Consider the following 27,661-nt stretch of genomic DNA (forward strand, 5'->3'; position numbering starts at 1 on the left):
GGCCGTCTCTGAAAGTCAGTTATACAGAGAAACCCTGTATAACCCTGACTGTCCTAGACTGGCCTATGTAGACCAGGCTGGCCTTGAACTCAGAGCGATTCACCTGCCTCTGCCTCCAAGTGCTGAGATTACTGGCGCTGCCACCACCACTTTGCTTATTTTCTCCTTTGTAAAGAAAAGCTGAATCCATGGCCGAGGGCCTGCTGAGTTGTTTGTGTGCATGTTTCTTAGCAACGGTGGCTGAATGTCAAGGTTCTTTCCAGTGGTCACACCTGAATTGTGCACACTCCCATAGCGTCCCCACGTTCTCTGAGACGCACTGGCTCGAGATCATAAGGAAAAAAAGAAAGAAGCACCAGGTGCTGGTGAGGCAGGGGCACGCCGGGGTCTCGGTGTCAGGGCCAGGGATGGTCCCTCCCGCTGGGGAAACCCAAAGCTGCTTAGTCACGGTCAAGGCATGGCGGCTGTTTGGATGGATTTTTGTTGTTTTTCAAGAGAGGGTTTCTCTGTGTAGCCCTGGCTGTCCTGGACTCACTCTGTAGACCAGGCTGGCCTGGAACTCACAGAGTGCTGGGATTAAAGGTGTGTGCCACCCCTGCCTGGCGTCTGATGGGGAGCTAAGGAGTGTCAGGGTGACCGGAAGTGAGGTGGCTTACTTGCCCCCAGGCCTGAAGCCCTGAGTGCTCTCCCAGAGCCCGCACGGTGGAAGGAAAGGGTCAGCTTCCCTACCGTGTTCTCCCACGCCTTCACGTGTGTGCCCAGGCGCGTGGTGCTCGCATGCACACATGCGCATGTGCGCGCAATTAACTGAGGGTTAAGCAATATAAAAAGACTAAAGGATAAAATGACAGTAATTCTTGTGCTTGTTATGCAATTGGATTTGTGCGTTCACATGTGTGTGTGCACGCTCCTGTGCCTCGCGTTTTGGGACGGTCTCTCGGGGGACCCGGGGCTCACGCCTCAGCGAGGCTAGTCACCCCGCTAACTCGGGGAGCTTCCTGTCTGCCTCCCCACCCCTGGGACGGCAAGCCTGCAGCATTACACTGGGTTTTCCACGTGCGCCTGGCGTTAGGCCGGAAAAGGCAAGCACGTTACATGGTGACACATCTCCCAGGCAACCGTGCATTTGTGCACAGAGCGAGCACACATGGACTTAGACTAGAACCAGGGCCTCACAGTGCTACCCAGCACCTTCCCACCAAACTCTTCCCAAGCCGTTGATTTTATTATTATTATTATTTATTACAAGTTATTTACTTTGTGTCTGGCTGTAGCCCCCTCTCTCGTCTCCTCCCATGCCCCTCCCCCAGTCCACTGATAGGGGAGGTCCTCCTTCCCTTCCCTCTGACCCTAGCCTATCAGCTCTCATCAGGACTGGCTGCATCATCTTCCTCTGTGACCTACTAAGGTCACCTCACCATGGGGAGATGATCAAAGAATAGGCAGTGACTGCCCCTGCTCCCCTTACTAGGGTACCCACATGCAGACTGAGATGCCCATGAACTATATCTGAGCAGGGGGTTTAGGTCCTCTCCATGCATGGTCCATGGCTGATTCATCAGTCTCTGCAGGCAAACTGTTAAAATTTAAGTGTATTTATAACAAATGTTAATAAAGAAACATCCATAATGGGGTCTTACTGCTAAATTGAACCCAACATTCAGTGAAAGACACATGACTTGCACTAATTTTGCCAAAGCCCAGAGTCCTCCGTGGGCACACAAGGTGGCTGTACCCAGCAGCAGAGTCCGGCGTACTTCTGTCCATCTTATGTCTTTCTCTTTTAAACAAAACTTTGACAGTGCTGTGTGCCAGATCATTCAAAGGCCCCTAGACCCAAAGTCACCTCGGATTGATAATATCCATAACGGGGACAGAAATACCGCCAAGTGTTGGTAAGCTGACAGGCTGTCTCAGGCGAGCTTGCCCCCCAGAGCCTGAAGTCAGTTAATGGGAGTTAACTCTTCCAATCCTCTTGTAGAACCAGAATTAATGTAGGATCAACCGACCCCAGCTTGGCCAGGTCCCATCACGTTTAATACTACCCTGCACACGTGACACACCAGTTTGCTCTCCTTAGCTGTTGTGGTACCCACAAATGCCAGACCACAAAGCCACCCTCGATATCTGAGCTCTTTAAACAGAGTCACCCGGGGCAAGGCGCAGCCCGAAACCTGAGTTTCCCACGATATGCAGTAACTAAGGACTGCTCAGCGAGTCTAGGAAGCAGAGGCGCAGACGTCTTCAAGGGCCTGATGGGAGCTGGGGACAGAGCCAGTTCTAGAAACCCCTGAGGGAAGGGCTGCCTCTCCCTGCGAGTGGTGGAGACCGTGTTAGGGAGCAAGCAGAGTGATGACAGCACAGCGACTGAGCCCACAGAGGAGACAGCCCTCTTGAGGACGCCGGGACCCACCAGCAGGGCCTCAGCTCTGGTTCACAGGCGCCCACGGGTGGACATGCCCCTCTCCATCCCACCCTGCAGACACGAAGGTCAGAGGACAGGGTGAGGAGTGGGGACGCCTCTGGGGCAGCCAGTCTCGCGAGCCTTCCTTCTTCTGCGCCTGGCAAGCCTGCCCGTCCAGCTCCACTCCCCTCTTTCGCCCATTCTTCTCTCATAGCATCCCAACCGCAGCTCCGCCTGCCGCACTTCTCAATCCAAAGAGTATCTTGGCGGACTTTCTCCAGGGGTGTCTCCTTACATAAGCCTCTCTGCTGGCTCCCGCATTGCCCAACCCAAAAGGGCTTAGATTTTGGGAAGGTTCAAGTGTAGGAAGTTCTTTGTTTGAGTTCATGAGTCATGAATCCTTTCAAAACCTCATTATATAATGGGGGCTGGGGGCCGCAAGAGGCAGCTGGGCCAGTTGGCTGTCCTAAGAGGGGAAGCTGGACTGTTTACCCACTAATGTACAGGCAAAATAGCACACCTTGCTGCCCTTCCCAGGCCAGGCGCCTTGCCCTGCCTCCACCTGCTGTCCCTCACAGGGATTCTGAGGCTGGTTAAGCTCCCGGCCCTGGGGAACCACCCACAGACCAGAGTGGAGATGAGGGAACCGCAGGTGACCAGCAAGCAGAAGCTTGCTGAAAGCCCATTCTTGAATTTGTCTTTTCTTTTCTGTTTTTTCATTTGTTTTAAGGTTGTTGTTTCGAGACCCAGGGTCTTATACAACCCGGGATGGCCTGGAACTCACCTTATAGATTAGGCTGGCTTTGAACTCAGATCTGCCCACCTCTGACTTCCAAGAGCCATGCTCGGCTCTGATTTTGTATTCCCCCCCCACACACACACACACATACACACACTACTGTTCAGCTTGGTGTGTAAAGGGAACCCAGGATTTGGCTCCCTGTTTGGGTTGGCCTTCCTCCTGTATGTCATCCCCAGGACAAGGCTGGGACCTCTACCCCAGCCCACGCTGTGCTTTTCAAGACCCAGAACCAGCAGGAACCTAGCCTGTCCCAGCTCCCTCCCTTTTCCCGTAAGTCCACTTGTCCCTAATCTTGAGGGTCAACTCTGCCCCAGTGTGGCCCACACCTGCCTGGCATATTTCTTTGTGAACCGGAGTCCAGTTTCAACTTGTTTTGTCAAGGGCTCTCTCTAGGTCCTGAGAGCAGGAAAGTCAAATAAAAACTTCTTGCCACAGAGCTCAAAAGAAAGAATTTGAGAGGAGGCTCAGAAGCTTCTAGAAGGATTTTGTCCAGCTTTAGCTATGCCTCGTTCACGTGTTCAAGAGGGGTCCCAACCTGTACATACATATCACATGCAGAAGTCCCACAGACCCCGGGGTCTCCTGTGACAGATGTGCTTGCCTGCCTGCCTGCCTGTGGCACACCACTGGCCCCCTCTGTCCCTCTCCATTACCTGTGCACACACCCAGGTGTTCATAGTGATATGCAAGGGTATGCCTATGCCTGGGCGGGAGGGTGCCCCTGAAGACTCTTTCCAGGGCAGCCCCAGGCTGGTCAGGGTGGGCCCAGGCTGGTCAGGCCACATCTTCATCCACAGAGGCCTGCCTGGCCAGGACAGGAGGCCTGGTTAGCGCAGGGGTGAGCTGACCTTAGGATCAACACAGCCCACGGTCAGCCTGAGACAGCTCTGCACTGACCAGCAAGGGACTCCCCAGACCTCCTCCCCTTGCAGGGGACACTCCATTCACCCAAAGGCTCAGGCAGCGGTGGTCAGCAGAAGGCAAGATAACAAATGGAGAGCACAAACAGTAAGCTGTGTGGCGGGGACACGGGTGGGCCACCAGGACGCTCCTGGACTGCGGGCTTGTCGTGTTCCTCACTGGACAGAGAGGAGGGCTCCGAGGTGGGAAATAAGATGTCACCAAGTGTACACAGAGTTCTTGTCTGCCGAGATCCCACAGAGAGGAGCTGTTGGCGTGGAGACAGGAGGGGAAGGCCCCCACGTGAGTGCCTGCACCACTGGCTCCCCTCAGCCACATCAGGGTAAAGGATACCTAAAACACTGCCAAGTGGCCAGGCTTTCCCACGTCTTTACTTTGGCTGCAGTCAGGGGAAGCTGTGCACTAGTGGATTAGGAATTTACTGGTGAATTTATATGACCAGACCCACAGAATGTTCCTCCTGGAGAATACCTGTCTGTCATTTGTAAGAGAATCTTATGCTGGTTGGCTTTTGTCAGCTTGACACAAAGCTAGATATATCTGGGAAGTGGGAATTTTAAAAAAGAACCTTTTTGTGTGCATTTGTGCACTACATGTGTGCCTGGTGCCTACCGAAGGCAGAAGAGAGCATCTGAGTCCCTGGAGCTGGAGTCACAGACAATTGTGAGACACGTGGGAGCTAGGAAATGAACCCAGGTCATCTACAAGAACAGCAAGCTCGGACTGGATTGACCTTTTCAATAACCTTTCCTTATCGGAGGTTAAGAGCATGGCTGCTCTCCTAGGGGTCCTGAGTTCAATTCCTAGCAACCACCTGGTGGCTCACAATCATCTATAGTGAGATCTGGTGCCCTCTTCTACTGTTCAGAGTATATGCAGACGGAATACTACATACATAATAAATAAATAAATCTTTAAAAGAATAGCGAGTGCTCTTAACTGCTGAGCCCTGAAGAAGGAAGTATAATTGATAAACTGTTCATTCATCAGATTGGCCTGTGGGATGCTGCCTTGCTTAATAATTGATGTGAGAGGGCCTAGTCCATTTCAAGCAGCGTCCTCCCTGGGCAGGTCCTGGGCTGTATTCACAGCAGCTTTTGGTGACACACACCTTTAATCTTTGCAGTCACAAGGCTGAGGTAGGTGGGTTTCCGTGAGTCTGAGGCCCACTAGGTCTACATGGCGAGTTCTGGGACAGCCCAGGGCTGACTCTGTCTCAAAAATATATCTAAAGCAGGTTGAGCAAGCCGTGAGGAGTAATCAGTAAGCAGTGTTCCTCCATGGCTGCTGCTGTGATTTCTCCCTCCAGTTTCTGCTCTGCCCCACCCCTCTGTGTGTGTGTGTGTGTGTGTGTGTGTGTGTGTGTGTATCTGTCTGTCACTTTGTTTGTTTCAAGACAGGGTTTCTCTGTGTCACCTTGGCTGTCCTGGACTCACTTTGTAGACCAGGCTGCCTCTGCCTCCCCAGTGCTGGGCTTACAAGCATGTGCCACCATGCCCGCTGTTCTCTTAATGATGGGCTAGAGCTATACGATGAAATAAACCCTTTCCTCCCCAAGTTACTTTTGATCACAGTGTTCTTCACGGCAATAGAAAGCAAAGTAGAACAAATGGATTTTTATCTCAGAAACCATCAGTTGCCTTAGCTGGTCCCAATCTGTAGTTTTCTTTTGCAATACAATTTTCCCAAACTGAATGTCTATTGCTTGAAAGTACAGAACAATTGTGGAACTCTCATATCAGGGCCGTGTAGTTATGGCTAGATGCAGGCTGTGGTTATTTACGAAGGATGTGTTGATAGTGGTGGGGCCTGTGGGCCACCTCTGCCCCACACTCCTGCCACACTGATCGTAAACCATTGCTCCTTTTCCTTATCTCAATGTCCCCAATATGCTGTCCAAAGCATATTTAAAAACAAAACAAAACAATGCACAAACATATTGCAAGTGACACTACTTTTAAAAGTCTGCTACTGGTTTCCCTACCCCTGGGGACATGTCAAGGAAGCCAGGTGTCGTGGCATGCCTTTAATCCCAGACTGGACAGAGCTTTGACTTCAAGGCCCATCTGGCCTACCAAAGTCAAAGTGAGTTCCAGGACAGCTAAGGCTACACAGAGAAACCCTGACTTGGAAAAAAAGAGAAGAGTAAGTCAATATGACTCACTGACCTTGCTGGTTCTTCTAAGTTTCTCCAGAATTTTAGCTGAAACTAAAAGGAAAATGGGCCGGGCTGAGGAGATGTCTCAGGGATGAAATGCTTGCTGTGCAAACATGAGGGGGCGTGATGCAGACCCTGAGGGCCCGCATGCATCTGCAACCCCAGCTTTCTCGTGGAGAAATGGAAGGCAGAGATTTGCAAACCACTGGAAGCTCACGGGTCAGCTAGCCTGACCTAGCCAGTGCTGAGCCTCACCTAAAACATGTCTGCCCTCTTCCTGAGGGTCACTCCCCGTCAGCGTGGACCCTACTGTCAAGAAGGGAAAGGCAGAGGCAGGGAGCTGAGCATACCTTCTTCTTGGTACTGATCCTGAGATGCTCTGACATCTTGAGATGCTCTCCCAAACCTGCTGGCCACAGCTGCCTTGTGCCCAGCCGTGACTCGCTTGGAAAGACACATTCCTTTCCTGAACTCTGTCACACAAGGTCAGGAAGGGCTGGGCATGCTATCAGACAGTTTCCTAGATGCAGAAATAGGATGGAAATTTAACCCTCAGATTGTTTCTCAAAATCTCCCCCAAGGCTTCACCCATGCTCTGAGAAGGGGCAGAGGTTGCCTCAGTGTAGGCACCAAGGGCGGAGTCTCTGGGGGCAGGTGGAGGTCACCTGGGAGAAGCAGGAGCAATGAGTGACAGACTTCAGGAATGCCGGGCTAGCGGCTGGGTAGGAAGAGGTTGGCCTCAAGCAGCTTTCCAAGCCACCTGCCCTAGCTCACCCGGGAGCAATTCAGGTTACAAGTCTTGTTTCCTGGAGCACCCTTACCCCAGGAACTAGAGCCAGCCCAGGGTGCTGGATGATCTCCTGAGAGCTGCCAGTGCTGAGGGGTTGGCCACTATTATGCCCTGGGCACAGCTGTCCTGGCCCTTCAGGAAGGCTGAAGCACCCAACTGACTGGGGAGTGCAGTTCTCTTCCATCAAAACCATTACCGGCTCATGTCCAAAGACGGCAAGTCAGAAAACCAACATTTTTAATCTCCTAGGTTAGGAATGTGGCCCAGCGGTCTAAGGTTTGACTCATGTAGGAGGAGTGCCAAAGCTCAGGCATCAGAAGAAAGAAAACGCAAACATCATCCCCAGGACCCCCACTTTCCTGTCACATGACTGTGTCCTCTCTCTCTCAAACACATGTGTGCTCACGATCTCTCAGTTCTTCAAACCCTAATGGATAGCTGGCTGCCATATTTGGGGAGGGAGAGGTTTATCCTTGGAGGAAGTAAGTAGTTCATGCCACCCTGGCCAGGTTGGTCTGTGCCTAGCTCCACCCCTGCCCTGCCTGCCAGCCCAGCCATAAAAAAACACCTGAGCCCATCTCTTGCTGCAGAAGACGCTGGGGTTAGCAGCATGAAGCTGAATTTCAGTGGCCTGAGGGCCCTGGTCACAGGGGCAGGGAAAGGTGAGTGTGAGTGGGTTGGGAAGATGGCCCTGGGGAGAAGGAGGACAGCCTCAACACTGAACAGGGGTCCAAGGTGACCTGTCACAGCTCAGCCCTCCAGAACCTGACTCCTGCTGGCTAGGACTGACAGGCTTATGGCACATAGCTGCAGACCCACTAGGACAGAATGATAAGCCCAGCCTGGCCATACAATACCCTAGATGGGTGAAATTAACTTGCTGCAGGATAGCACCCAGATCCTAGCTGGGCCCCAGGGCAGCCCTCCCTGGGCCTCATCAGGAGCCAGCTGCCCTCCGGTCTTCACTTCTGCCTGGGATCCTGACCCTTGCTGTGAGCAGGTATATATGGGGCCCTCGTCTCTATAGGGATTGGGCGTGACACTGTTAAAGCCCTGCATGCCTCAGGAGCCAGAGTGGTGGCCGTGACTCGCACCAATGCAGACCTGGTCAGCCTTGCCAAAGAGGTAAGGCACGCAGCCTGCCTGACCTGGGCCTGCTCCGAGCCCTAAGGGATCACCAGGAGGGGCTGGAACAGTGCCTGAGCTACCAAACACCGTCACCCACAGTGTCCCGGGATAGAGCCGGTGTGTGTGGACCTGGGGGACTGGGAGGCCACAGAGAAGGCGCTGGGTGGTGTCGGCCCCGTGGACCTGCTGGTGAACAACGCAGCAGTACTTATCAACCAGCCCTTCCTGGAGGTCACCAAGGAAGCCTTTGACAGGTGGGCACCCGGGAGCGGCCGGGCGGGGGAGGTGGCCAAAGACCAGAGGTGTAAGAGGCTGTTCATTGCGCCTCTCCTGCCAGGTCCTTCAATGTGAATCTCCGCTCTGTGTTTCAGGTGTCTCAGGTGAGAAGGTAGGAGGGCCTCAGCCCAGATAGGAGCACCTGGACAGGGTGGGCTAGGGCATGGTGAGCGACCCAGCTCTTTCCTCCAGATAGTGGCCAGGGACATGATTAACCGTGGAGTGGCCGGGTCCATCGTCAATGTCTCCAGCATGGTGGCCCACGTCACCTTTCCTAACTTGAGCTCCTACAGTGAGTGCACACCCTAAAAACTACCCGAGTCTAGGTTTTTGGTGGGCCTCCCAGGTGCAGGACTGAATAATTAAGGGTCCTCAGCACGCCCCACCCCTCCACAGGCTCCACCAAGGGCGCAATGACCATGCTGACCAAAGCCATGGCCATGGAACTGGGGCCACACAAGGTGGGCATAGGGGGCTGGGCCACACCTGAGGGACAGATGGTGGGCAGTGGGGCAGGGCTGGGCTGAGGCTGAGGGTGAGCTGAGGCTCTGAGCGCTGGGCTTAGTGCTCAGCTGGGCAGAGGAAGCGAGCCCAGCCCTGAGTCCTGAGCTGGGCGGGCAGGGCTAGTCCCCTGGCTGTGACACCAGCCGTGGCTTGTGGCCCCAGATCCGGGTGAACTCCGTAAACCCCACTGTGGTGCTGACTGACATGGGCAAGAAAGTCTCCGCGGACCCCGACTGGGCCAGGAAGCTCAAGGAGCGCCACCCACTGAGGAAGTTTGCAGGTCGGCGGGGGCGGCGGGTGAGGGAGTCGGGCGGGCGCAGCAGCCAAGCAAGCAAAACCTGACGGGTCTGCCTGCTGCAGAGGTGGAGGACGTCGTCCACAGCATCCTCTTCCTGCTCAGCGACAGCAGCGCCTCCACCAGCGGCTCTGGCATCCTGGTGGATGCTGGCTACCTGGCCTCCTAGACTGCCCAGGCGATGGACCACCTCCCCCCCCACCCCCCGCAGGCCTCCCTGGCCCCACCCTCAAGCCATAGCGTCTTCTGATCTCATGACCCCGCCCCCTGCCACAGCCCTGCCCTCGACACAGCTCACCCAGCGCCCCCACGTCACTGTCTGATCCCACTACCACTGCAAGCTCAGATCCTTGGAGTCCTCCCTGTCTGCTTTGCTAGGCTTACCCCCTAAATAAACGGGCCGTGTGTTCCCAACCGTTGCTCAAGACTCCTTGGGGATGGATGCTTGATTGAGTCCCCCTGTAGGCATTTCCCTCCACGTCCACCATTCCAATACCTGCTGTGCCTTGTGACCAATGTGGCCAAAGGACAGCGGTTCATCGGGAAAGAAGGGGTCCATGTTCTCCTGCCCCTGCAGTGGCGCCCGTGCCTCTCGGTGCTCCGACAATCGGGAAGGGAGGGAAAGGAGGGCCAGGGAGGCATTCTGGACTAGGACGTCCCTAAACCTTTGGAGAGGAGCCCTTGGGGGGATCAGAATCTCGCCTTCTTCTGGGGGCGGGGGGGAGGCAGGCGGTGTCGCTTCCCTGGCCTGGTCCATACACAAGGCCATGCTAAGAAGGCCACCCAAACGGAGCTGCGCTTTCACAGCTGGTCTGTCCCGTGGCTTGAACCAGCATGACAGTCCTGAAAGGCAGGCTCCTCCAAGTCTTGCATGCCCAACAGGTTTGCCTGTGGCTCATGGCAGCCGGTAGTCTGCTAGGCTGAGGTGGCCAACCATTCGAATTGGCAGGAGGCAGAGCAGAGGATGGGCTCAGGGAAGACCTTCTAGAGGGAGGGAGCTCAGGACACAGGTCCTGAGAGCAAGGCCTGTGCGGCTCCCTGCGCACCCGGCACCACAGAACAGTGAGATTTGTCCTAGAACACTGGGCCTCTAAGGAGCTCTATGCAGCTGTGGTGTCTGGGTGTTGGGCAGGCTGGTGCTGTCTCTCCCTCGGTTTCTGGCAGGGAGATGGCAGAGTTCAAGGTTGGGAGCAGATGACAGCGCTCACAGAATGGCCTTCCATGGGTGCTGTGGAAATGTGCAGGTCAAAGACGGGGAGGGAGCCCTCGGCCGCCAGCTTCATCTCTCCCCTTTAACTTTTGAAACATTGCTGTTATTTTATATGGATGGGTGCTGTCTCCCTGTATGTCTGTGCAGGTCAGAAGAGGGAGCAGGTGGTTGTGAACTGCCATATGGTTGCTGGGATCAAACCCACGTCCTTTGGGAGAGCAGCCGGTGCTCTTACCCACGGAGGCCTGCAGCCGTGCACCTCTTGGGCCCACAGCCCCCAGTCACCAGATCCCTGCTGCTTGGCAGAGCAGGGCCTCAGAGCAGGGCTCATCTTCCTCACTGTGCCCCCTAACAGCACAGTTCACTGTAGGAAGATCCAGCGCACAGCTGGACATGCATCACTCTATGGCCGACTCTCAGGCCTTGGAAAACAGTGTTTGCCCGGCCACTGCTCATGGACATTGCAAACCCAGCCCCAGCCCTTCTTGTCCTGCTCACTCTCTAGAGGGACTGATGACAGCTGGGTGAGGTGGCCTTGGGTTTCAGCTCCCCTTGATGCCAACTTGGTGCTTTGGCTTCTCTGGACCTCTCTCTCTTTCTCCTTCCTTCCCTCCCTTCCCTCCAGGGTCTCTCTGTGTAGCCTTTGCGGTCCTGGACTCACTTTGTAGACCAGGCCGACCTGGAACTCACAGAGATCCGCCTGCCTCTGCCTCCTGAGTGCTGGGATTACAGCCGTGAGCCACCATACCTGGCTTGTTTTGTTTTGTTTTGTTTTGAGACAGGGTTTCACTGTGTAGCCCTGGCTGTTCTGAAACTCGAGGCTGGCCTCGACCTCACAGGGAGTGCTGAGATTAAAGGTGTGCCTCACCACTGCCCAACTTTGAAAGTCCAACTATCCACTTTACATACGAGCTCTTGCAACCCATTCCCAGATCTGGGGAAAGATCACATAGAAACGTTTTGGGACATGCCTCTCGGGTTCACGAGTAGCCATGAAACTCCTGGCAAAGTTACTGCATGTTTTTTCGCGGACGTCTTTTCGGCAGGGGTGACTAGGCCGAGTCTACCCGCGCAGTAGGGTAAGCGGGCTGCAGCTTGGAGCTGTGTGCCCTGGTTAGCGGCGCCCTGCGTTGGTCCCGCCCACTTCCGTTCAGCCAATCAGCCCGGCAGTACGAGCTCTTGTTATAATATGCCCGCCCTTCTCAGGGCGCAGCCCGTGCGATTGGCTCTCCTCGCCCCACCCCGATTCCGGAACTCCGAGCCCGTCTTGCCCCGGCCGGACCAGACCAGGCCACCATGGACCTGGGGCTTGCAGGTCGGCGGGCGCTGGTCACCGGCGCGGGCAAAGGTGAGGCGCGGGCGAGGGGCGCTGGCAGGGTCGCGCAGCGGAGGGAGTGCCGCTCTAACCCTCTCTCGCCTCAGGCATCGGGCGCAGCACCGTGCTGGCGCTGAGGGCGGCCGGGGCACACGTCGTGGCCGTGAGCCGGACCCAAGAGGACCTTGACAACCTGGTCCGCGAGGTAGGCACTGTGTCCAGAGGTGAGGAGGCGGCCACTGACCTTTACCCCCTTCACCCGCAGCAAGCTTCTCCCTGCAGGCCGTGCGCTGGCGTTGGGGTGGGCTCCCAGCCACGGCACTCCTTCCTTAGCCTGTGCAACTGCTCGGGGTCCATTAGGACCTCCTGCTCCCTGAGTTTGGAAGAAACTGAAATGTCTGCGAAGAGAGCAGTCCTGGGTCCAAGAATGCTAGGCGAGAGGAACTGAACTGCCCGGAGGTGGGGCTGTGTCGCCCAGCTATAGGTTCCATTTGGCAATTTGCTGCCATAACCGGAACCCCTGACCCTTCCAGTTGAAAGAGCCCTTCCAACTCTCCCAGACCAGCTACCGCTCGTCAAGTGGGGGAGGCAAGCAGCACCCCCTTCTGGGGACACAGTTGCACACAGCTCTGCGTCTTTCCAATACACAGTGTCCTGGCGTGGAGCCTGTGTGTGTGGACCTGGGAGACTGGGAGGCCACGGAAAAGGCCCTGAGCTCTGTGGGACCAGTGGACCTGCTGGTGAACAATGCTGCCGTGGCTCTGTTGCAGCCCTTCCTGGAAGTCACCAAGGAGGCCTGTGACCAGTAAGCCAGCAGGGTTTGGGGGGGGGGGCGAGCCATTCCCCTGCAGCCCCGGTCCTGCCCCTGACCAGGCTGTCCGTTCATTGCTAGGTCCTTCAGTGTGAATCTTCGGGCTGTCATCCAGGTGTCCCAGGTGAGCTGCCCTACCAAACTAGAACAGGAACTCTGAAAGACAAGCGGTAGTTCTGCTTCATGTCCCTCAACATTTCAGATCGTGGCCAGGGGCATGATCGCTCGGGGAGTCCCAGGGGCCATTGTGAACATCTCCAGCCAGGCCTCCCAGCGTGCACTGACCAACCATAGTGTCTACTGTGAGTAATTCCAGCCAGCCTGACTCCACCCCACTCCCCTCCCGGCCAGCTGGGCTCCACAACAACCATCCTCACAGGTTCCACCAAGGGCGCTCTGGACATGCTGACCAAGATGATGGCTCTAGAGCTTGGGCCCCACAAGGTGTGTGGGCTGGGCCAACTCCCACAGTCGGTCCTTATGCGCAGGATGCCCTCCCGTGTCGTTTACCTCGCTGGCCTCTTCGCAGATCCGTGTGAACGCAGTCAACCCCACAGTAGTGATGACCTCGATGGGCCGGATCAACTGGAGTGACCCCCAAAAGGCCAAGGCTATGCTGGATCGCATCCCCCTCGGCAAGTTTGCTGGTGAGTTAGGCAGGAATCCAGACTGGAGCCTGGGGCTCGGCTGGGGCTGCAGGGTGAGGGGAGCTCCTCCATGTGTGCCCCGGACTCCCCCTGCCTACAGAGGTGGAGAACGTGGTGGACGCCATCCTCTTCCTGCTGAGCGACAGGAGCGGAATGACCTCTGGCTCCACTTTGCCGGTGGACGGGGGCTTCCTGGCTACCTGAGTCCTATCCCCAACAATACTCTGCCCAGCTTTATGCTCAGAACATGGTCCCCTCATCCCTCCAATAAACCTCTCTGCCCAGCCTGCGTGTTGACTCTCAGATGGGCAGAGATCTGTGCCCTCTCCCCACAGCGGCTGTAGCCTGGTTCCCACACATTCGGGCCTGGCCAGCAATCTGGCATGGGGTGGAAGGTAGGACCTTCAGAAGGCCGGATCCTCAAGAGGTTGCTCAGTTTGGGTAAAGACGGCCTGTCCACAGGCTTCTGGTGGAGCTGTGCATTTTGGGTAAGCACTGAGCAGGTCTGTGTGATTCTGAGGCAAATGCCAGCTAACCTTGCTTGCAGGTCAGTGAGCAGCACAGGCCATGAGGAGACAGGTGGAGACATTACTAATTTGCCAATGAGCTGAGCAAACTCTTCATTAGCTTTAGCTGCTTTCTTGAGCATTCCCACTTTTTGAGATATTTACAGCATAGTGAGAGTCCTGGTGTATTTAATTTGCAATATCTCAATTCCAATGGCCTGGGCCACTGATAAATGAAGCCCCGGCCTGTGCGATTTGCCTTATTCCAGCTGGGGAGCCTCCACCAGCTGACTCCAAGCTCTCTACTTGATATCATTTCATGTGGAATTGGGGGGACTCGGAGATGTGGAGGTCCATTGTAGAACCCCGTAAACAGTAACATGAGGTGCAAAGGATCTCAACATATTAATTAGGAAATGGCAAATCTGTTGATTTTGTTCTCAGCACAACTAATTGTAAGTTCATGTGACTTAATTATTAATAAGAACTGTTTAACAGCTCACTGGCAAACTTCCTGGAAAACCAAACAGGTCTCTGAGTCAGCATGAACCACGTACGTGCACACACCCGGGGAGAATCCGTCGCTCAGGGCATCCTACGATCCGGGGACGGTCTGACAGCCCCTGGGACAAAATGCAGCCCGCCACATCCACGTCAGTAACTGGTTAGCGACTCACGCCAGGCAGAGATGGGTCATCGGCTCCCAGGAGCCCTCAGCTGACACTGTCCCGTCAGCTCACTGAGGGCTGCCGAAGCACGGCCCCCAGCCCCCACCAGGTCCCAGGCTTGCACACACAGGCTGTCCTGTGTGCAGCTAAGCAAGCCTATCCCTGATCCAAGTGGTGTGCTCTCCCTCATGTGCTGTGTTAAGCCCGGAACCCTGTACTCCAAGGTGCTGCTAGGGATGCCGGAGTCCTCTGCCCTCCAGGGCAGTGGCTGGGGCAAGTACCAGGGTGGACGGCAGGGCAGACAGTGAGACAAAGGAGGTGGCGAACGTTTATTGTATAAAATAAGAAGGAGCCGCCCTTTCCTGGGATGAGATGAACAACCCCCACCCCCACCCTCCCCTCCAGGGAAGCCCATCCTGGGGCTGCCTGGACCCGCCCCTGCAGCCCTGAGGGAGACCCTGCTCCCTCCTGGCCTCCCGTAGGAACCAGGGAAGGCTGGAGTTAGATCCCAGAAAAAGGAGGCAAAGGAGACAGGACCCCAGCACCCCAGCCTTGTCCCAGGCTTCCCCTCCCCACCCTCACACTTCCCACCGAAGACTCAGGGACACCAGACAGCTCAACACGAGGGCACACAAGCCAGGGCTCCTCATCCAGGCTGGCCGGATGGGGCTCTAGAAGACAGTGCACTTCTTGCCTGGCTTTTTCACTGGAGGTGGGCAGAGTACAGCCCGGATGGCCTCATCAAACACAGTCTTCAGACCTCTCTGGGTCAGGGCTGAGCACTCCAGGTACTTGACAGAACCTAGGAGCATTGCAGGGAGGGCAGACGGTGGGAAAGGGGGCAGCGGGGGTCAGGGAATAGCAGAGGCAGGACAACCTCCTCAAAGCACACCCCCAACCTCTGCCCCACGCTTCCTCACCGATCTCTCGGGCCATGGCCAGGCCTTGTGGGTAGGTAATGGGGGCTAGCTTCTTGTCCCGCAGCCGTTCGATGGTGTCCTTGTCGTCGCGGAGGTCCAGCTTGGTGCCCACCAGCAGGATCGGTGTGTGTGGGCAGTGGTGCCGCACCTCTGGGTACCACTGTGGGAACAGGGGTCCTGACCTCACGGGCCTCAGGGACCCCAATCTGCCCCAAGCAGGCCCCCAGCTCCTGAGGCTTCTTCCTGCTTTACACAGTGACTAGGAGTCTGTTGGGTCTGGCAATGCCCAAAGATACCCATCCAGGGAGGCTTGAGACTGCCCACAGCTCCTCAGCCAGGCCCATGGCCAGCGGCGAGCTGACCTCCCTGACACCCTTGGTGCCTCCCTCAGCCAGCGGGCCTGTGTCCTCCGCTAGGACCCCTAGGCCCACCCTACCTTGGCACGGACGTTCTCAAAGGAGGCCGGGCTCACCAGGGAGAAGCAGATCAGAAAGACATCCTTCAGGGGAAGGAACAGACACAACTGTCCAAGGGGTGTCCAAGTAGTCTGCGCCTCCTCCCCGCGAGGGAGCCACCTGACTCCTGGAGCTGGGCCCCTTGCCACGTACAGTTTGGGGATAGGAGAGCGGCCGCAGCCTGTCGTAGTCTTCCTGGCCAGCAGTGTCCCACAGCCCCAGGTTGACTGGCTTCCCATCCACCATCACGTTGGCTGAGTAGTTGTCGAAACTGCAAAGTGGAAAGGCTGGGCTGGGCTGGGCTGGGCAGGGAGGCCAGCCTGCTGGAGCCTACACAGAACCCAAACTCTGGCCAGGGTCTCGGCCTCACCATGAGCCAGGGTCACTTGAGCATGACCTGGAGCCTAGGGGAGGTCCCATACACGTGTGGCTGGCCTCTAGTGGCCAGCTGCAGCTCCCTCCCACCCCCACGCACTCACACTGTGGGGATATACTCTCCCGGGAAGGCGTTGGTCGTGTAGCTGATCAGCAGGCACGTCTTCCCCACGGCACTGTGGAAAGAGGTTCAGCCCACGTGGCTCCGGAGGCCGAGCCTCCGCCACCCCCCACAAGGGCATCCCCCTCCCACAGAGCTAGAGGTTAGTTTGGGTGACTGGGGTGGGGTGGGTAGGTCGGAGCCCAGCGGATCTGCAGCCGCCTGGGGCTGACCGAAAACCAGCGGAGCAGGCTGGCCTCGGAGGGAGCGCCGTGGTGGGCGCGGCTGCGAGGGCTTACAACGCTGGAGAGGGCGCGCCGCAACGCACAGGGGCGTCAGAGCGCCCTGCACCGGGCGGCTGGCGCGAGGGTGGAGGCACCCGGGCAGCCAGCGCAGGTGAGGCCCGGCCCCACCCACCGCGAGCACCGGCTGGAGGCCGGGCAGCAGCAGGTGTGCCAGGGCTGGAAGGTGGGCAGCTGGAGCTTGACCCCACCCCATCAGGCCCTGGACGCACGCGGCCGGGCTACGGGGGCGCGGCGGAGCAGCCTCGCCAGCTCCCCGCGCGTCTGCTTGCCCCGCCCCGCCGAGCCGCACCCCGTAACCGCCTACCAGCCCCTCCGCCCCTGCGGCTCGGGACAACGCACTCACCCGTCGCCGACCACCACGCACTTGATGGCCTGCATGGGCGCGGGGCCGGGCGGCGGCAGGCGCGGCCGCGAGCCGAGCTGCGGAGAAATGCCCAGCGCCGCAGCGGCCGCGGACCCGAAAGCCGAGCGAGGGACCGGAGACAGCCGAGCGCCGCCGAGCGCCGGGTGCGAAGACAGCCGAGTGTGCGCAGGCGGGGCGGGGCAAGGGGCGAGCTGCGGCGGGGGCGGAGCCCCAGCCAGTCCTCGGACCCCGAAGGCTCAGGCTGAGGGTCCACACCCGGGAACAAGGACGCTGGCTAGCAGCTCAGGTTGGGCTCGACGCCACCGAGATGGATGCTTCCCAGGGACACCCGCCCAGCTCGCAGCCGAGAAACCCTCGTGTCCACACAGGGGTGGCCCTCTTAGTTGCTGGGTAGCAACCGGTGTGACCCAGCAGTCGTTTCGCGGTCGGGGCCGCGGGTGCAGGAGAAAGGAACTGGACGAGAACGTAGCACCAAGTACAAAATCCTGTATTTCCACCCTGCCCGCCCTGGTTTGTGGTTCCGGGGCTGGGTCGCCCGAGCGTGCTCCTGCGCGCTTCCGCCGGGCCTACACTACCGTGAGCTGCGGGGAGCCGCCGTGGAGGAGCAGGCGTGCCGGTGCACACTGCGGCCCCTGCGGACGCTGCTCTGGGAACCGCGGCCGGCCCTGCGGAAGGGATGCCGTGTCCCTGCCCTCGCTAGGCGTTCCGGGCCTCCCTTCATTGAGGGGGACTCAAGGCTCTCAGAGGGGACCCCTGCACGTAAGCCAGGACAGCACTTTGCAGGAAGCTGGCCCTCTGGGCCTCTTCATCGCGGATGCGGGAGATCTCCGCTTCTTTGAGCCGCAGCTTCTCCCGGAGAGATGCGTTTTCGCTCTCTCTGTCCAGCAGCGCCTGTCGGTGTTCACTCCCGAGCACTGCAGGGGAGAGGCTCACTAAGGAGGGGTGGTGAGGGGGTGTGGTGCGCCTGAAATCCCAGCCCTCGGGAGGCAGAGGCAGGCGGGTCTGCAGAGCGCGCTATCGGCCAGGCTACACAGGGAAAGCCTGTCTCGGGAGTGCGGTGGGGGAAGGGCCGCGTTCCTATGGGGAGACCCCTCCTTCGGGGGCCACGCGCAGCTGCCCCCAGGGGATATGTGCTGACCCTTCAGTTGCCGCTCCAGGGCTGCCACCTTCTCCCTCAGCACCTCCTGGGCCACCAGGTCAGCCTGCATGCGGCCCATCTGTTCCTGCAGCTCCACTCTCACCCTGGCCACCTCGGCCACTTTCTCTTGGTCCTTGTTGCTCAGCTCCTGGGGCGGGGTGGGGAGGGTGAGAGCACAGCCTGGGCTCGAACCCCGAGTCTGTGCCCTGAAACCATGCTGCTACCTGGTGCAGCTCCTCCAGGCGCCGCTGCTGCCCCTCCACTTGCAGGTTCAGCTGGCTGGCCCGAGCCTGGGACTCGGCCACCATCTGCTTCTGCTGCACGCACGTCCCCTGAGCCTCATCCCTGGCCTGCGCCAACAGCCGAATCTTCTCCTCCAGATGAGCAAGGCGCTGTTGCTGTGGACAGGGAATGGCTGCTGCACGTGAAGGGCTCCCAATCCGAGCGCTCTGCGGGTGGACTGGCCTCCACCTCTGCACGTTAGCAGGCGCTAAGCCTGCATCCAGAAGCATCTCCCACTGAGCTCTCCTCCTGCAGCCTTCCTCTTACCCACGCAGTGCAGTCTGGGAAGCACCATGGCCTTGAGGCTGGCAGCCCTGGCTTGCCCCTACGTACCCGTGGCCAGAGCTCACCTCCTCCAGACGGGCCTGGTTCTTGGCTTTAATGAGTTCCTCCTCAGCTTGGCCTCGCTCAGTGAGCATGGCTGCCTTCGTGCGGCTGAGCTCCTGCGTGGCAGATGGCTACTGCTAGCACACCCTCTGGACCCCTCCACCTCCCACCCAGGGCTCCTTCCGAGTCACTGCACAGCCAGGAAACTTCTCTGCAAGTCTCCTCAGAAGCACACAGTGATCCCTCGATCACTGAGCAAGACTGTTACTACCAAAGAGGCCTGAAGGCCATCCTTAGTTTCTGACCCTCCGGGGACACTGATGAGACCTACTGAGGCTGAGACTAGGGGGTGGTCCGGGGTCCTCAGGGTCCATGTGCTCTCACCTCCTCCAGGGACAGCCGCAAGGCCTCTAGTCTCTGAACCCTCTCCTGCATGGCCCTCTCACTGTCCTCCAGGTGACGGGTCATGTGATCTACCTGTCCAAATGAGGGGGTTGGGGCTAGTCAACACCGGCTAGCCCTCACCCCATGGAATCCCTACCCTGGAGAGCAGGTATGACTTGGCGAAGGCCTGCCCGAGGGTCCTGGTGGGCACAGGCCAGAGGCTCTGATCAGGGGAACATACAGCATGGGAGCCCACAGCTGCCCGCACTGTGGGTACGGTAGCGTTGCCTGCAACTCTGGCATCATCTCGTCAGGGCTCACAGACCAGGGGCGTGCCCTGGGAATACTGCATCACTCAGGGCTGGTCTGCAGGCCCCAGGTGGGGACAGGAGAACCAAGGGGGAGGCAGCACCTCCTTGGCATGGAGCTTTTCCAAGTCTTCCATGTTCTGTTTGGCTCGCCTCTTCTCCACATCCAAGCGCTCTGAAGGCCCAAGGAGGAAGAGCGTGCTGAGTCTTCCCCGGGGTGCCTTGTCCCTGGAGCTCCTTTCCTCTCACAGCCAAGCCTGCCCACGCCTACCCTCAGCCTGAATCGCGCGGATCTTCAACTCAGCTGATGTGTTGGTCAGCTCCTGCCTGGTCAGAAACAGCTGCTCCTGCTGAGACTTCACCTTCCGCTGCAGCTCATCCACCTGGGAGCAGGCGGCACTAGAGGAAGCTTCACCTGGCCCTGCCACACCACTTGGGCTCTGTGGCTAACTGTAGCTGGCTCTCTCCTCCTTTGACTGCACCCTCCCAAGCCCGCACCCCTCCTACCTGGCTTCTAAGCAGCAGATTCTTCTCACTGGCGGTGGACAGGTCCCTGAGGAACTTCGACTCCCGATCCGCAGCTTCCTGAGTGAGAAGGGGCAGATGCTGGGCTGCTGCACGCACGCCCGTCACCTCGTCCGCCAGCCTGGCACCCACCTGCTGCTCCAGCTTGCGCTCTTTCTCCTGTCTCTGGGACAGGCTGTGATGCTCCTGTTCCACCGCGGCCAGCAGCTCCCCCAGGTCCTGGGCCTTCTGCTCTGACAGAGCCAGGGCAGCTTCTGTCATCTGCAGCCTACAAAGAGGAAGACCATCCCAGTCCAGCTCTGTCAAGAATGTCACCTGCTTGGCAAAGGTCTTCTGTTCTCACTCCCGCCAAGCCTCTAGTCAAACCCCTCCCCTGCCTTGGGGGCATAGTTCTAAGTCTCTAAGGCGTCTGAAGGCTGCTCTCCCCTGCCTTACTTGGCTTTGAGGGCATTGATGATGGACTGTCTCTCGTCCAGGGCTTCCTGAAGCTGCCCGACTCGTGCTGCCGCTGCCCTGTGGAGAGGAGTGGTTCTGGGACATGGCAGCCCCAGAGCACAGCCTCGGCGGCAGCCTGCACCCACACACCCCCTGGGCATCAGGCACAGAGCTGAGCGCCCCACATCCGCCACTAAGCACCAGCCCAACTGCTTAGAAGCAATGACCTTGATCTCTGGCCTTGTAACAGACAGAGCACATACGCAAGCCAGCCAGGCACTGCACTGAGACCCAGGCACCCCAGCTAAGCTGCACCCACTTCCTGCAGCCCAAGGGCTCGCTCACCGGCTGCTTCTGGCCATCTCGTCTCGTTGCTTATCAATTGTCTCCATCAGATCCAGAAACTAGGGACAGAGTCAATCAGAAGACCATTAGAAGCAGAGCCTGCCCTGGTCAGGGCAGAAGCACAGAGTCCCGTCAACACAGCCAGGCCTCAAAGGATTCAGTTGTCTTGACCCTGCTGTCTCATTCAACGGGAGGAAGGACTGACGGGGGGGGGGGGGGGAGGCTGTAGGCCAGGACTCCTGTTTGTGCTCAGCCCTGAGCTGAACTCAGCACTCAGGAGGTGGGGCCAGGAGGCCACCTTGGTCCTGGCTAGCCTTGGCTCAAGGCCTGGAGGAAAGGAGAATGGCTATAGTCCAAGAGCAAGGGAGAAGGCAGCCAGCCCTGGGAAGCAAGGGCACTGTGCTCACCTGCTTGGACTTCTCCTCCTGGAGGTGCTGAACCTCCTTGCTAAGGGTGCTGGTGCGGGCTTGGCTCTCCCGAAAGGCAGTGAGCCGGTCCTGGTTGTGGTCCATGGCTTGCTCTGTCACAAAGTGCCATGTTCTCCATTGGCTAAAATTAGGGGCAGTGGCTAGCCCAGCCCTGTGCTGCCTCGGTCTGGAAGTCGGTCACCCAGGAGCCTACACTAGGAGGGCAACATCTCCACAACAAATTGTTCCCCACCCAGTGCAGAGGGGGAAGCACTTTGGTGCAGGACGGGACTAGGCTATGCAGGGTCTTGGGACGAAGAGTCTTCTGCACACAGGGTGAGCACTTCCTCTAGCATCTGGCTCCCCACAAAGGTCAGGGGGCATACAGCTTTAGGAGGTTGGGCTATCTTCTGAAAGGCCGACATCTCCAGCAGTTGAAAGCAATCCTCGAGCCTGCTGTGATGCTGCCCACCAGAGGTCTGGGACTCAGGTGCCTGAGGCAGGAAGGTCACACAGCCAAAGTGTTCACACACACAAGCGTAAGGACTAAGTCACACAGATACAGGGCTGGGAACAAGACACTGGAGATGACAGAAGGGCCAGGCACAGCCAGCAGGGAATATGGCAAAGGCTGGGTCCCAGGTCTCCAGTCCTGAAAGATCAGGCTTGGTGGGTGATGCCATGTGACAAACTACTGAGCCTGAGGCATGAAATCACTTATAAGGACTTAGGATTCACAGGCAGAGGTGAGAGTGAGCTCTGGCATAAATGAGCACAGGCCTGGCAACCCCACCCACGCCCACTCTATACACACACAGGCACACACTCATGGTAGCTGGAGAAAATACCAAGAAGTCTCCCCAGCGGAGGTTCTGGATACCTGATGGCTGTCAGAGTAAAGGCTTCAAGCCACATTGGTCCTCACCTGTGAACTCAGTACCCCCTGACTACACAGGGCTGATATAAGTGAAGATTTGGGAAATGCCTGTCTTCAGTTGCTTCCCCCATGACCTAGGCCAGCTACTTGTATCTACGTCTTAAGCCCCGATTCACACCCTTCTGTGGAGGACGGGCTTCTGTTAAAGGCCTTCATGCTTTGCTCCAACCTGTAAGAAGCTAGCAGCCCTGAGCGCCCATACCCACAGCTCTCAGGATGTCGCCTGGGATGTTGTTCCCAGCCAGGTCCAGCCTCCACAGGGTTCTGTTGCTGGGGAGACAGTTCACCAGGGCTCGACCTCCCAGGAGGCCGATGTTATTCCAGCGCAGGTCTGGAAAGAAGCACGCTGTCACTCAGCTGGGTGGGAAATGCTGGCTCAGCCTAGGACACTTTCTTCGGTGCTTTATTGCCTTTGACTGCTAATATGCTCAGGAGCCTAGGCAACCCATGCAGCAGCAGAGGACCAAGGCACACTCAATACAGCACAATGGACCCAGGTCTCACAGGGCACAGCAGGGTTCAGGGGACCTTACCCAGATGCTGGAGGGCACTGTTGCCCTTCAGGGCCAGGGCCAGCTCCTCTGCTCCCTTGTGACTGATCTGGTTGTTTCGGAGGTCCAGTTGCCGCAGGCTGGCGTTGGCTGCCAGCCCCCCACAGAAGGAGGCAAAGGCCTCCTCCCACACGCCGAGGCTGTTCCACTCAAGGGTGAGGCTGCAGGGAGGGTGGACACAGGGCCTCGGCTCAGCACAACACTTCTCCGTGGAGTCCAGGGCGTGTGGAAGGCAAGGGTTAATAGCCTATTCCCCATGGGTAGGTGCAGGACATATAGGTAGGAAGTGAGCTGGCTGCAGGCCCATGCCACACAGACAGGAAGCTGTGAGGGGCGGGAGGCCTGGTCGCATCCTACCTCTGAATGCACTTGTTCTGTCGCAGGAGCTTTCCCAGAGCCTCGGCTCCTGTGGCTCGAAGGTTGTTGCCCTAGAGAAGGGGCATCTTGGCCAGTCATTCTTGTTACCCTGGCTCCAAACACCACATCTGTGGCCCACAGTCTCAGGCAGTGGGAAAGGCCAGGAGGTAGCTCTGGGCAGCTCGTGGCTGCCAGATCCTAATTTTCCTGACTTTAGCAGTATCCTAATGCTCAGTCCCTTGGAGTTTTTGTGAATGCTGTTGAGATCAGGGTATATGGCACACGCCTGAACCGACACTCTGCCTTCTAAACGCTCCCCAAACCCACGGGACCACGGAGAGCAGCTCTAAGAGCTTGGGCACTCGGTACTCTTAGACACTCTTGGGAACTGGCAACTGTCGGGACCCCGGCTCCCTGGATTTCTCTCTCTCCGTTGCCCAGGGCACAAGCCTGTGCTCACCTTTAGATCCAGACGCTGTACAGTGGTGTTGGCACACAGCCCTTGAAACAGCAGTGTGGACCCTGCGGAAAGGTGGTTGGAAGGCTGTCATGGGACTATCTGTTCTAGGGGTACCATTGTTTTGAGTTGCTGTAAAGTCATGTTATAAAGACCTGAGCTTGCCAGGCCTGACCTTTCTCAAGCTAGCATGGGGAACATTACGGCTTTTCTATTACAGTGACATTGACCTGTACTGCCAGGCTTTGGGAAAGAATGCTAAGGTGCAGAAAGAGGACCGCAAAGGGGGACCACACAAAGACTTTCCTGCTTACATTACAGTTGCCCAGGCCAAACCAAACCAGAGCGCCAGCCCGGAGGCCAGCCCGGAGGCAAAGGGCTCGCCCCCCCCCCCCCAAGTTTCAAGTGCTGTTGCGAGACCATGGGCCTCACCTTCCTCACTCAGCATGCAGTCGCTGAGGACAAGCTCCTTCAACAGCTTCTCGTTAAGCAGCAGCTTCCCAAGGGCCCTGCAGGTATCCACCGTCAGGCTCTGGGTAGCCAGGTCCAGCTGGCCCCGCGGAAGCTGGTGCAGTAGTTGCAGAACAGCCTCCTGGGGCTCCGCCCCACTCTCCTTGCACAGGCGGCTGTAAGAACGCCGGAACTCCTCCATGTCCCCGAATGCTGACAGGGCCTCGCAGGCATCCCCCTAGAGACAGGCTGCACATAAGCTTGCTAGGCCGATGGCTGGGCGCCCTCTTCCATAGGGGCTGCCCACCAGGGTGAGTTGAGCTGGCCCTATAAGGCAGGGCCTAGAAATGTGGAATAGAAAGGAGGTCGGAACCGCTTGAGGAAGGGGTTCGGTCATAGGGAGAGATGGAGCGCAGAGCATTAGCCAGGGAGAGCAGATGGGCGCGTTGCACGTACCCTGGTCCGGCCCTGCGGCCCCCAGCCCGCCCTCGCGACGTGGCTTCGGGTCTCTGGTGCTGTGTTCAGGACGCGGTCCCGCGCGCCTCAGTATCCAGGAAGAATGTGGCGCTCCGGGAAGGATAGAAACTACAACTCCCAAGAGGCATTGCGGAAGAGGCGCTATCTGTAGACCAATGAAAGCGAAAGGCGGGCTTGCTCTGGGACTCAAGCCCCGGGAACCAGAGCAGCGCCCTCCGATTTATTGGTTGAGAACGCAGGGAAGCCGGGGTATGCTTGGATAATTGGCTGCCGGGGCTGGAGGCGGGACTTCAGGGACGCGCTTCTCGCTCATTGGTTGGGATGTGGGAGGGTTCCGGAGAGCGCGCGCAGAGACAGTGGCCATGGAGGAAACCAGCGGCTTCCGGAAGGTGAGCTCCTCGAGTTTTGGCGGGCTCGCTCTGGCGTTGCGGTTCCCCCGCGTGACGCTTGTGAGTGCTCGAAATCAGCCCCGTCGTTGTGCTGCTGTGTCTTTGCTGGGAGTCTTTGCTGGGGGTCCGGGGCGGACGTGGGCAGAGCCAGCGCGGACACGAGGGGTCTTCCCAGGAGGCGCGCTGACGCGAGCCCCTCCGTGTGGGCAGGGTCATTTCTCAGCGACAGGCAGGTTTGCGAGGAGGGGGAAGCCGAAGCCGAGGCGTTCCGTTCCGTGATGTGCTGCGGCTGAGGGTCGCTCTTCTCAGGCCAGTGCTCGCCCAGTGCGGAGTTCGGGCCCACCCTCCGCCTGGTACTTGGATAGAGTCCGGGGGGCTTTGCCAGAATCGAGGTGTGGTCGCTCATTGGACGATGGAGAGAGGGACCTGTATCCCTGGCGTGGCCTTTCTGGACGTGGAACGGCTTGACGTGCCGCGGGTTTTCTCTCTCCTACCCTCCAGTCACATCCGCCCACTCATGAGGCGGCCCGCGCGGCCGTAGCGCAGTCCTGCGCTTTAGCGGGCTCTCCGACGCGGCCTTCGCGAGGCCAGCGGTCGGGTCGGCTGCGGGTGCCGGGGCAGCTGGAACCGACCAGCCTTGGCGGTGCCTCTGTGGTAGCGTGCAGAGCAAAAGACCAGCAGGTGGCGCTGCTCTCGTACTTTTTCATGGACCCTCCCGGCCCAACTGACAAGTTCACCTGTGCCTCAGACTCACAGCATTCACTTCCACCCGCGTCACTTCTAGGGTCGCGGGTGCCTGCTGCTGCCGACCTTTTGCCTTTTCCCAGCCATTTTCTGTTCTGCTCTGGCAAACTTGAGTGGCCTCACGGCTTCACAAACCGCACAGATACTCATGGCTCCTTGTGTCCTCACTGCTGTCCTCACCGAATTCCTAGGCCTCTGGATTCTCACTCCCAGCCCCATCTCCCACACCGCCACCAACCTTTCAGGGTCTCAAGCCATTCCTGAAGCCTGGCCAGTCCGATGACACCACAACCCATCATTACAGCTAGGCCTCTCCAGACCTAGTCTGCAAGTATCTTCCCAAAATTAGTGCTGTCTCCATTCACAACTAGAAATGGCTTCCAGCTTCTTGCCAAAGAAAGCTCAAGGGTTCTTGGGTGTACGTCCACCCACCCAGCCACAGCCCAGCTTCACCATGCTGATTGGGGACGGGGGCGGTAGATACAGGCCAAGACTGCCAACAGGATCCGCATTCCTCAAGGCTGCCACCGCCCACTTTACGAGCATGTGCGTCCACCCCCTGGACCTGACAGAGTAGTCTCTCCTGGCAGTCAAGGCCCAGCACTGCCCCTCAGCTCAGGATATTACCGGGACCTTCTCCTGTCTCTCTGTGTTCCTTTGTCCTTACAGGAAAGTATCTCAAGCCTTTTCTCCTCCTCCTCTTCCTCCTCCTCTTTTGGTTCTTCGAGACTGGGTTTATGTTTAATAGGGCCCTGGCTGTCCAGGACTGGCTTTGTAGACTAGGTTTGCCTCCAATTCATGGAGATCCTCCTGCCTCTGCCTCTTGAGTGCTGGGATTAAAGGTGCCACCACACCCAGCCTCAAGCCTGCCTTGAGAACCCTTATTACCTCTCCCCTCAAAGCACAGCTGGCTACATCCCCTCAACACAGGAAGAGGTCCCAGGATGGCACTGTTTGAGGCTGGACGGCTCAGTCGTTCTCCGTACAAAACTGGTACGGGGGTGGGGGTGGGGGCCAGCTTGTGGGGAACGGCGCTGACTCCTTCTCCCTCCAGGAGCTGGTGAGCAAACTACTCTATCTGCACTTCAGGGATTGCAAGACAAAAGGTTTGGGCCACCAGTGGGGTGGGAAAGAGTGTGGGGCATGGGAAGGGAAGGGAGGCCGTCCTGTAACCCACCCCTTCCCTCCAGTCAGTGGGGACGCACTGCAGCTCATGGCGGAGTTCCTGAGGATCTTTGTAGTAGGTAAGCCGAAGGCCCCACAGCACCAGAAGCATTCCTTTTCCTTTTCAGTAGATAAACTAAGATAAACTAAGGTCAGCTACCGCCAACCCTAAGTCCTGGTCTGAAAAACTTAGTATGAGCCGTCCAGGCCCCCTCCGAGGGCTGAGAGTAGGTGTGGGGGAGCCCCACTTCCCCCAGCTCACGTCACAGTGTTTCACAGAAGCTGCTGCTCGTGGGGTCTCGCAGGCCCAGGCAGAGGGCCTTGGTGTTGTGGATGTGGACCAGCTGGAGAAGGTGCTTCCTCAGCTGGTATGTGGGGTGCAGGCGGGCAGCCTGCAGCTCTCCATAATGGCGCTGGTGTCACTCAGAGCACATTTCTCCTCCACAGCTCCTGGACTTTTAGAGCTCCCCTCCTGTGGCCTGCAAAGTCTACAGTGAATGTGCACCGACATCAACACCCTCAGCTCTCCAGCTTCCAGAGGCCGGGAAGATCCTAGCAGCAGCACCCTTGCTAGCTCTTGCCTCTGGGGGTCCTTGTGAGACAGGTGCCGGGAAAGGTGAACCAGCCTTCCTCCAGCGGCGGCCACCTGCCTCCAGCCTAGCACTGGAGACAAAGCAGCTGCTGGCGGTGCTGCTTTTTGCCACCCTGCATCAAAGCTGCTGACCCCCACCCCCAGGGTGCCTCCCTGAGCTGTAAATTTGTTCTTACAAAGCAACATCAATAAATCAACACCATCTCTCTGAGGCTTGGCCTTGCTGCCATTAATCACCCCAAGTCTAGTTGCTTCAAAGCACCCTGCTCCCTTGCATCCATCTCAGTGGGGCGAGTGCACAGCTCAGGGGGGACAGGATAACAAACAGCATGTGTGCGCATGCTGCGGTAGAGCTGGGGCCCTCACACGTGTGGCTGGTTCACTTGGGAAATGTTCCTCCTGCCAGGAGTAGGCAGTGGGCGCAAGAATGTCTGCACG

General features: G+C 58.0%; 5 protein-coding genes across 12 annotated transcripts; 3 read left to right on the forward strand and 2 right to left on the reverse strand.

Moving 5' to 3' along the window:
- Positions 1 to 7,579: 7,579 nt before the first annotated feature.
- LOC110548851 (carbonyl reductase [NADPH] 2) lies at positions 7,580 to 9,697 on the forward strand. Its single transcript, XM_021637475.2, has 8 exons — positions 7,580 to 7,737; positions 8,103 to 8,200; positions 8,303 to 8,457; positions 8,541 to 8,583; positions 8,672 to 8,771; positions 8,876 to 8,940; positions 9,146 to 9,263; positions 9,344 to 9,697. Exons 1-8 carry the CDS (start codon positions 7,686 to 7,688, stop codon positions 9,445 to 9,447), a joined length of 735 nt encoding a protein of 244 aa, XP_021493150.1. The 5' UTR covers positions 7,580 to 7,685; the 3' UTR covers positions 9,448 to 9,697.
- A 1,981-nt stretch (positions 9,698 to 11,678) lies between these two features.
- Dcxr (dicarbonyl and L-xylulose reductase) lies at positions 11,679 to 13,545 on the forward strand. Its single transcript, XM_021637382.2, has 8 exons — positions 11,679 to 11,836; positions 11,911 to 12,008; positions 12,454 to 12,608; positions 12,696 to 12,738; positions 12,817 to 12,916; positions 12,994 to 13,058; positions 13,144 to 13,261; positions 13,362 to 13,545. Exons 1-8 carry the CDS (start codon positions 11,785 to 11,787, stop codon positions 13,463 to 13,465), a joined length of 735 nt encoding a protein of 244 aa, XP_021493057.1. The 5' UTR covers positions 11,679 to 11,784; the 3' UTR covers positions 13,466 to 13,545.
- Positions 13,546 to 14,750: 1,205 nt separating this feature from the next.
- On the reverse strand, positions 14,751 to 17,280 carry Rac3 (Rac family small GTPase 3). Its single transcript, XM_021637412.2, has 6 exons — positions 16,934 to 17,280; positions 16,290 to 16,361; positions 15,964 to 16,081; positions 15,792 to 15,854; positions 15,356 to 15,515; positions 14,751 to 15,237 (listed from the first exon to the last, which is right to left on the reverse strand). Exons 1-6 carry the CDS (start codon positions 16,966 to 16,968, stop codon positions 15,107 to 15,109), a joined length of 579 nt encoding a protein of 192 aa, XP_021493087.1. The 5' UTR covers positions 16,969 to 17,280; the 3' UTR covers positions 14,751 to 15,106.
- Positions 17,281 to 17,425: 145 nt separating this feature from the next.
- Lrrc45 (leucine rich repeat containing 45) lies at positions 17,426 to 24,462 on the reverse strand. Of its 2 annotated transcripts, none has more exons than XM_021637410.2 (18): positions 24,314 to 24,462; positions 23,840 to 24,095; positions 23,411 to 23,472; positions 22,951 to 23,021; positions 22,576 to 22,754; positions 22,245 to 22,373; positions 21,106 to 21,218; positions 20,699 to 20,757; positions 20,354 to 20,431; positions 20,051 to 20,186; positions 19,901 to 19,978; positions 19,665 to 19,776; positions 19,498 to 19,568; positions 19,086 to 19,178; positions 18,725 to 18,817; positions 18,317 to 18,490; positions 18,093 to 18,240; positions 17,426 to 17,868 (listed from the first exon to the last, which is right to left on the reverse strand). In XM_021637410.2, the coding sequence occupies exons 2-18, from the start codon at positions 24,057 to 24,059 to the stop codon at positions 17,672 to 17,674; spliced, it is 2,013 nt and encodes a 670-aa protein (XP_021493085.1). In that variant the 5' UTR covers positions 24,060 to 24,095; positions 24,314 to 24,462; the 3' UTR covers positions 17,426 to 17,671. The 2 variants fall into 2 exon arrangements, with proteins under 2 accessions (XP_021493085.1, XP_021493086.1); XM_021637411.2 differs by having other exon boundaries at positions 23,840 to 24,106; positions 24,314 to 24,453.
- A 61-nt stretch (positions 24,463 to 24,523) lies between these two features.
- Positions 24,524 to 27,434, forward strand: Cenpx (centromere protein X). Of its 7 annotated transcripts, XM_060386240.1 has the most exons (6): positions 24,615 to 24,723; positions 24,934 to 25,076; positions 26,522 to 26,573; positions 26,662 to 26,711; positions 26,911 to 26,999; positions 27,079 to 27,434. In XM_060386240.1, exons 1-6 carry the CDS (start codon positions 24,656 to 24,658, stop codon positions 27,091 to 27,093), a joined length of 417 nt encoding a protein of 138 aa, XP_060242223.1. In that variant the 5' UTR covers positions 24,615 to 24,655; the 3' UTR covers positions 27,094 to 27,434. The 7 variants fall into 7 exon arrangements, with proteins under 7 accessions (XP_060242224.1, XP_060242223.1, XP_060242222.1 ...); XM_060386241.1 differs by lacking the exon at positions 26,911 to 26,999 and having other exon boundaries at positions 24,524 to 24,723; XM_060386239.1 differs by lacking the exon at positions 26,911 to 26,999 and having other exon boundaries at positions 24,641 to 24,723; positions 26,658 to 26,711.
- The last annotated feature ends 227 nt before the right edge of the window (positions 27,435 to 27,661 follow it).

Source organism: Meriones unguiculatus, chromosome 7 (genome assembly GCF_030254825.1).
Source record: "Meriones unguiculatus strain TT.TT164.6M chromosome 7, Bangor_MerUng_6.1, whole genome shotgun sequence".
Classification (NCBI taxonomy): domain Eukaryota; kingdom Metazoa; phylum Chordata; class Mammalia; order Rodentia; family Muridae; genus Meriones; species Meriones unguiculatus.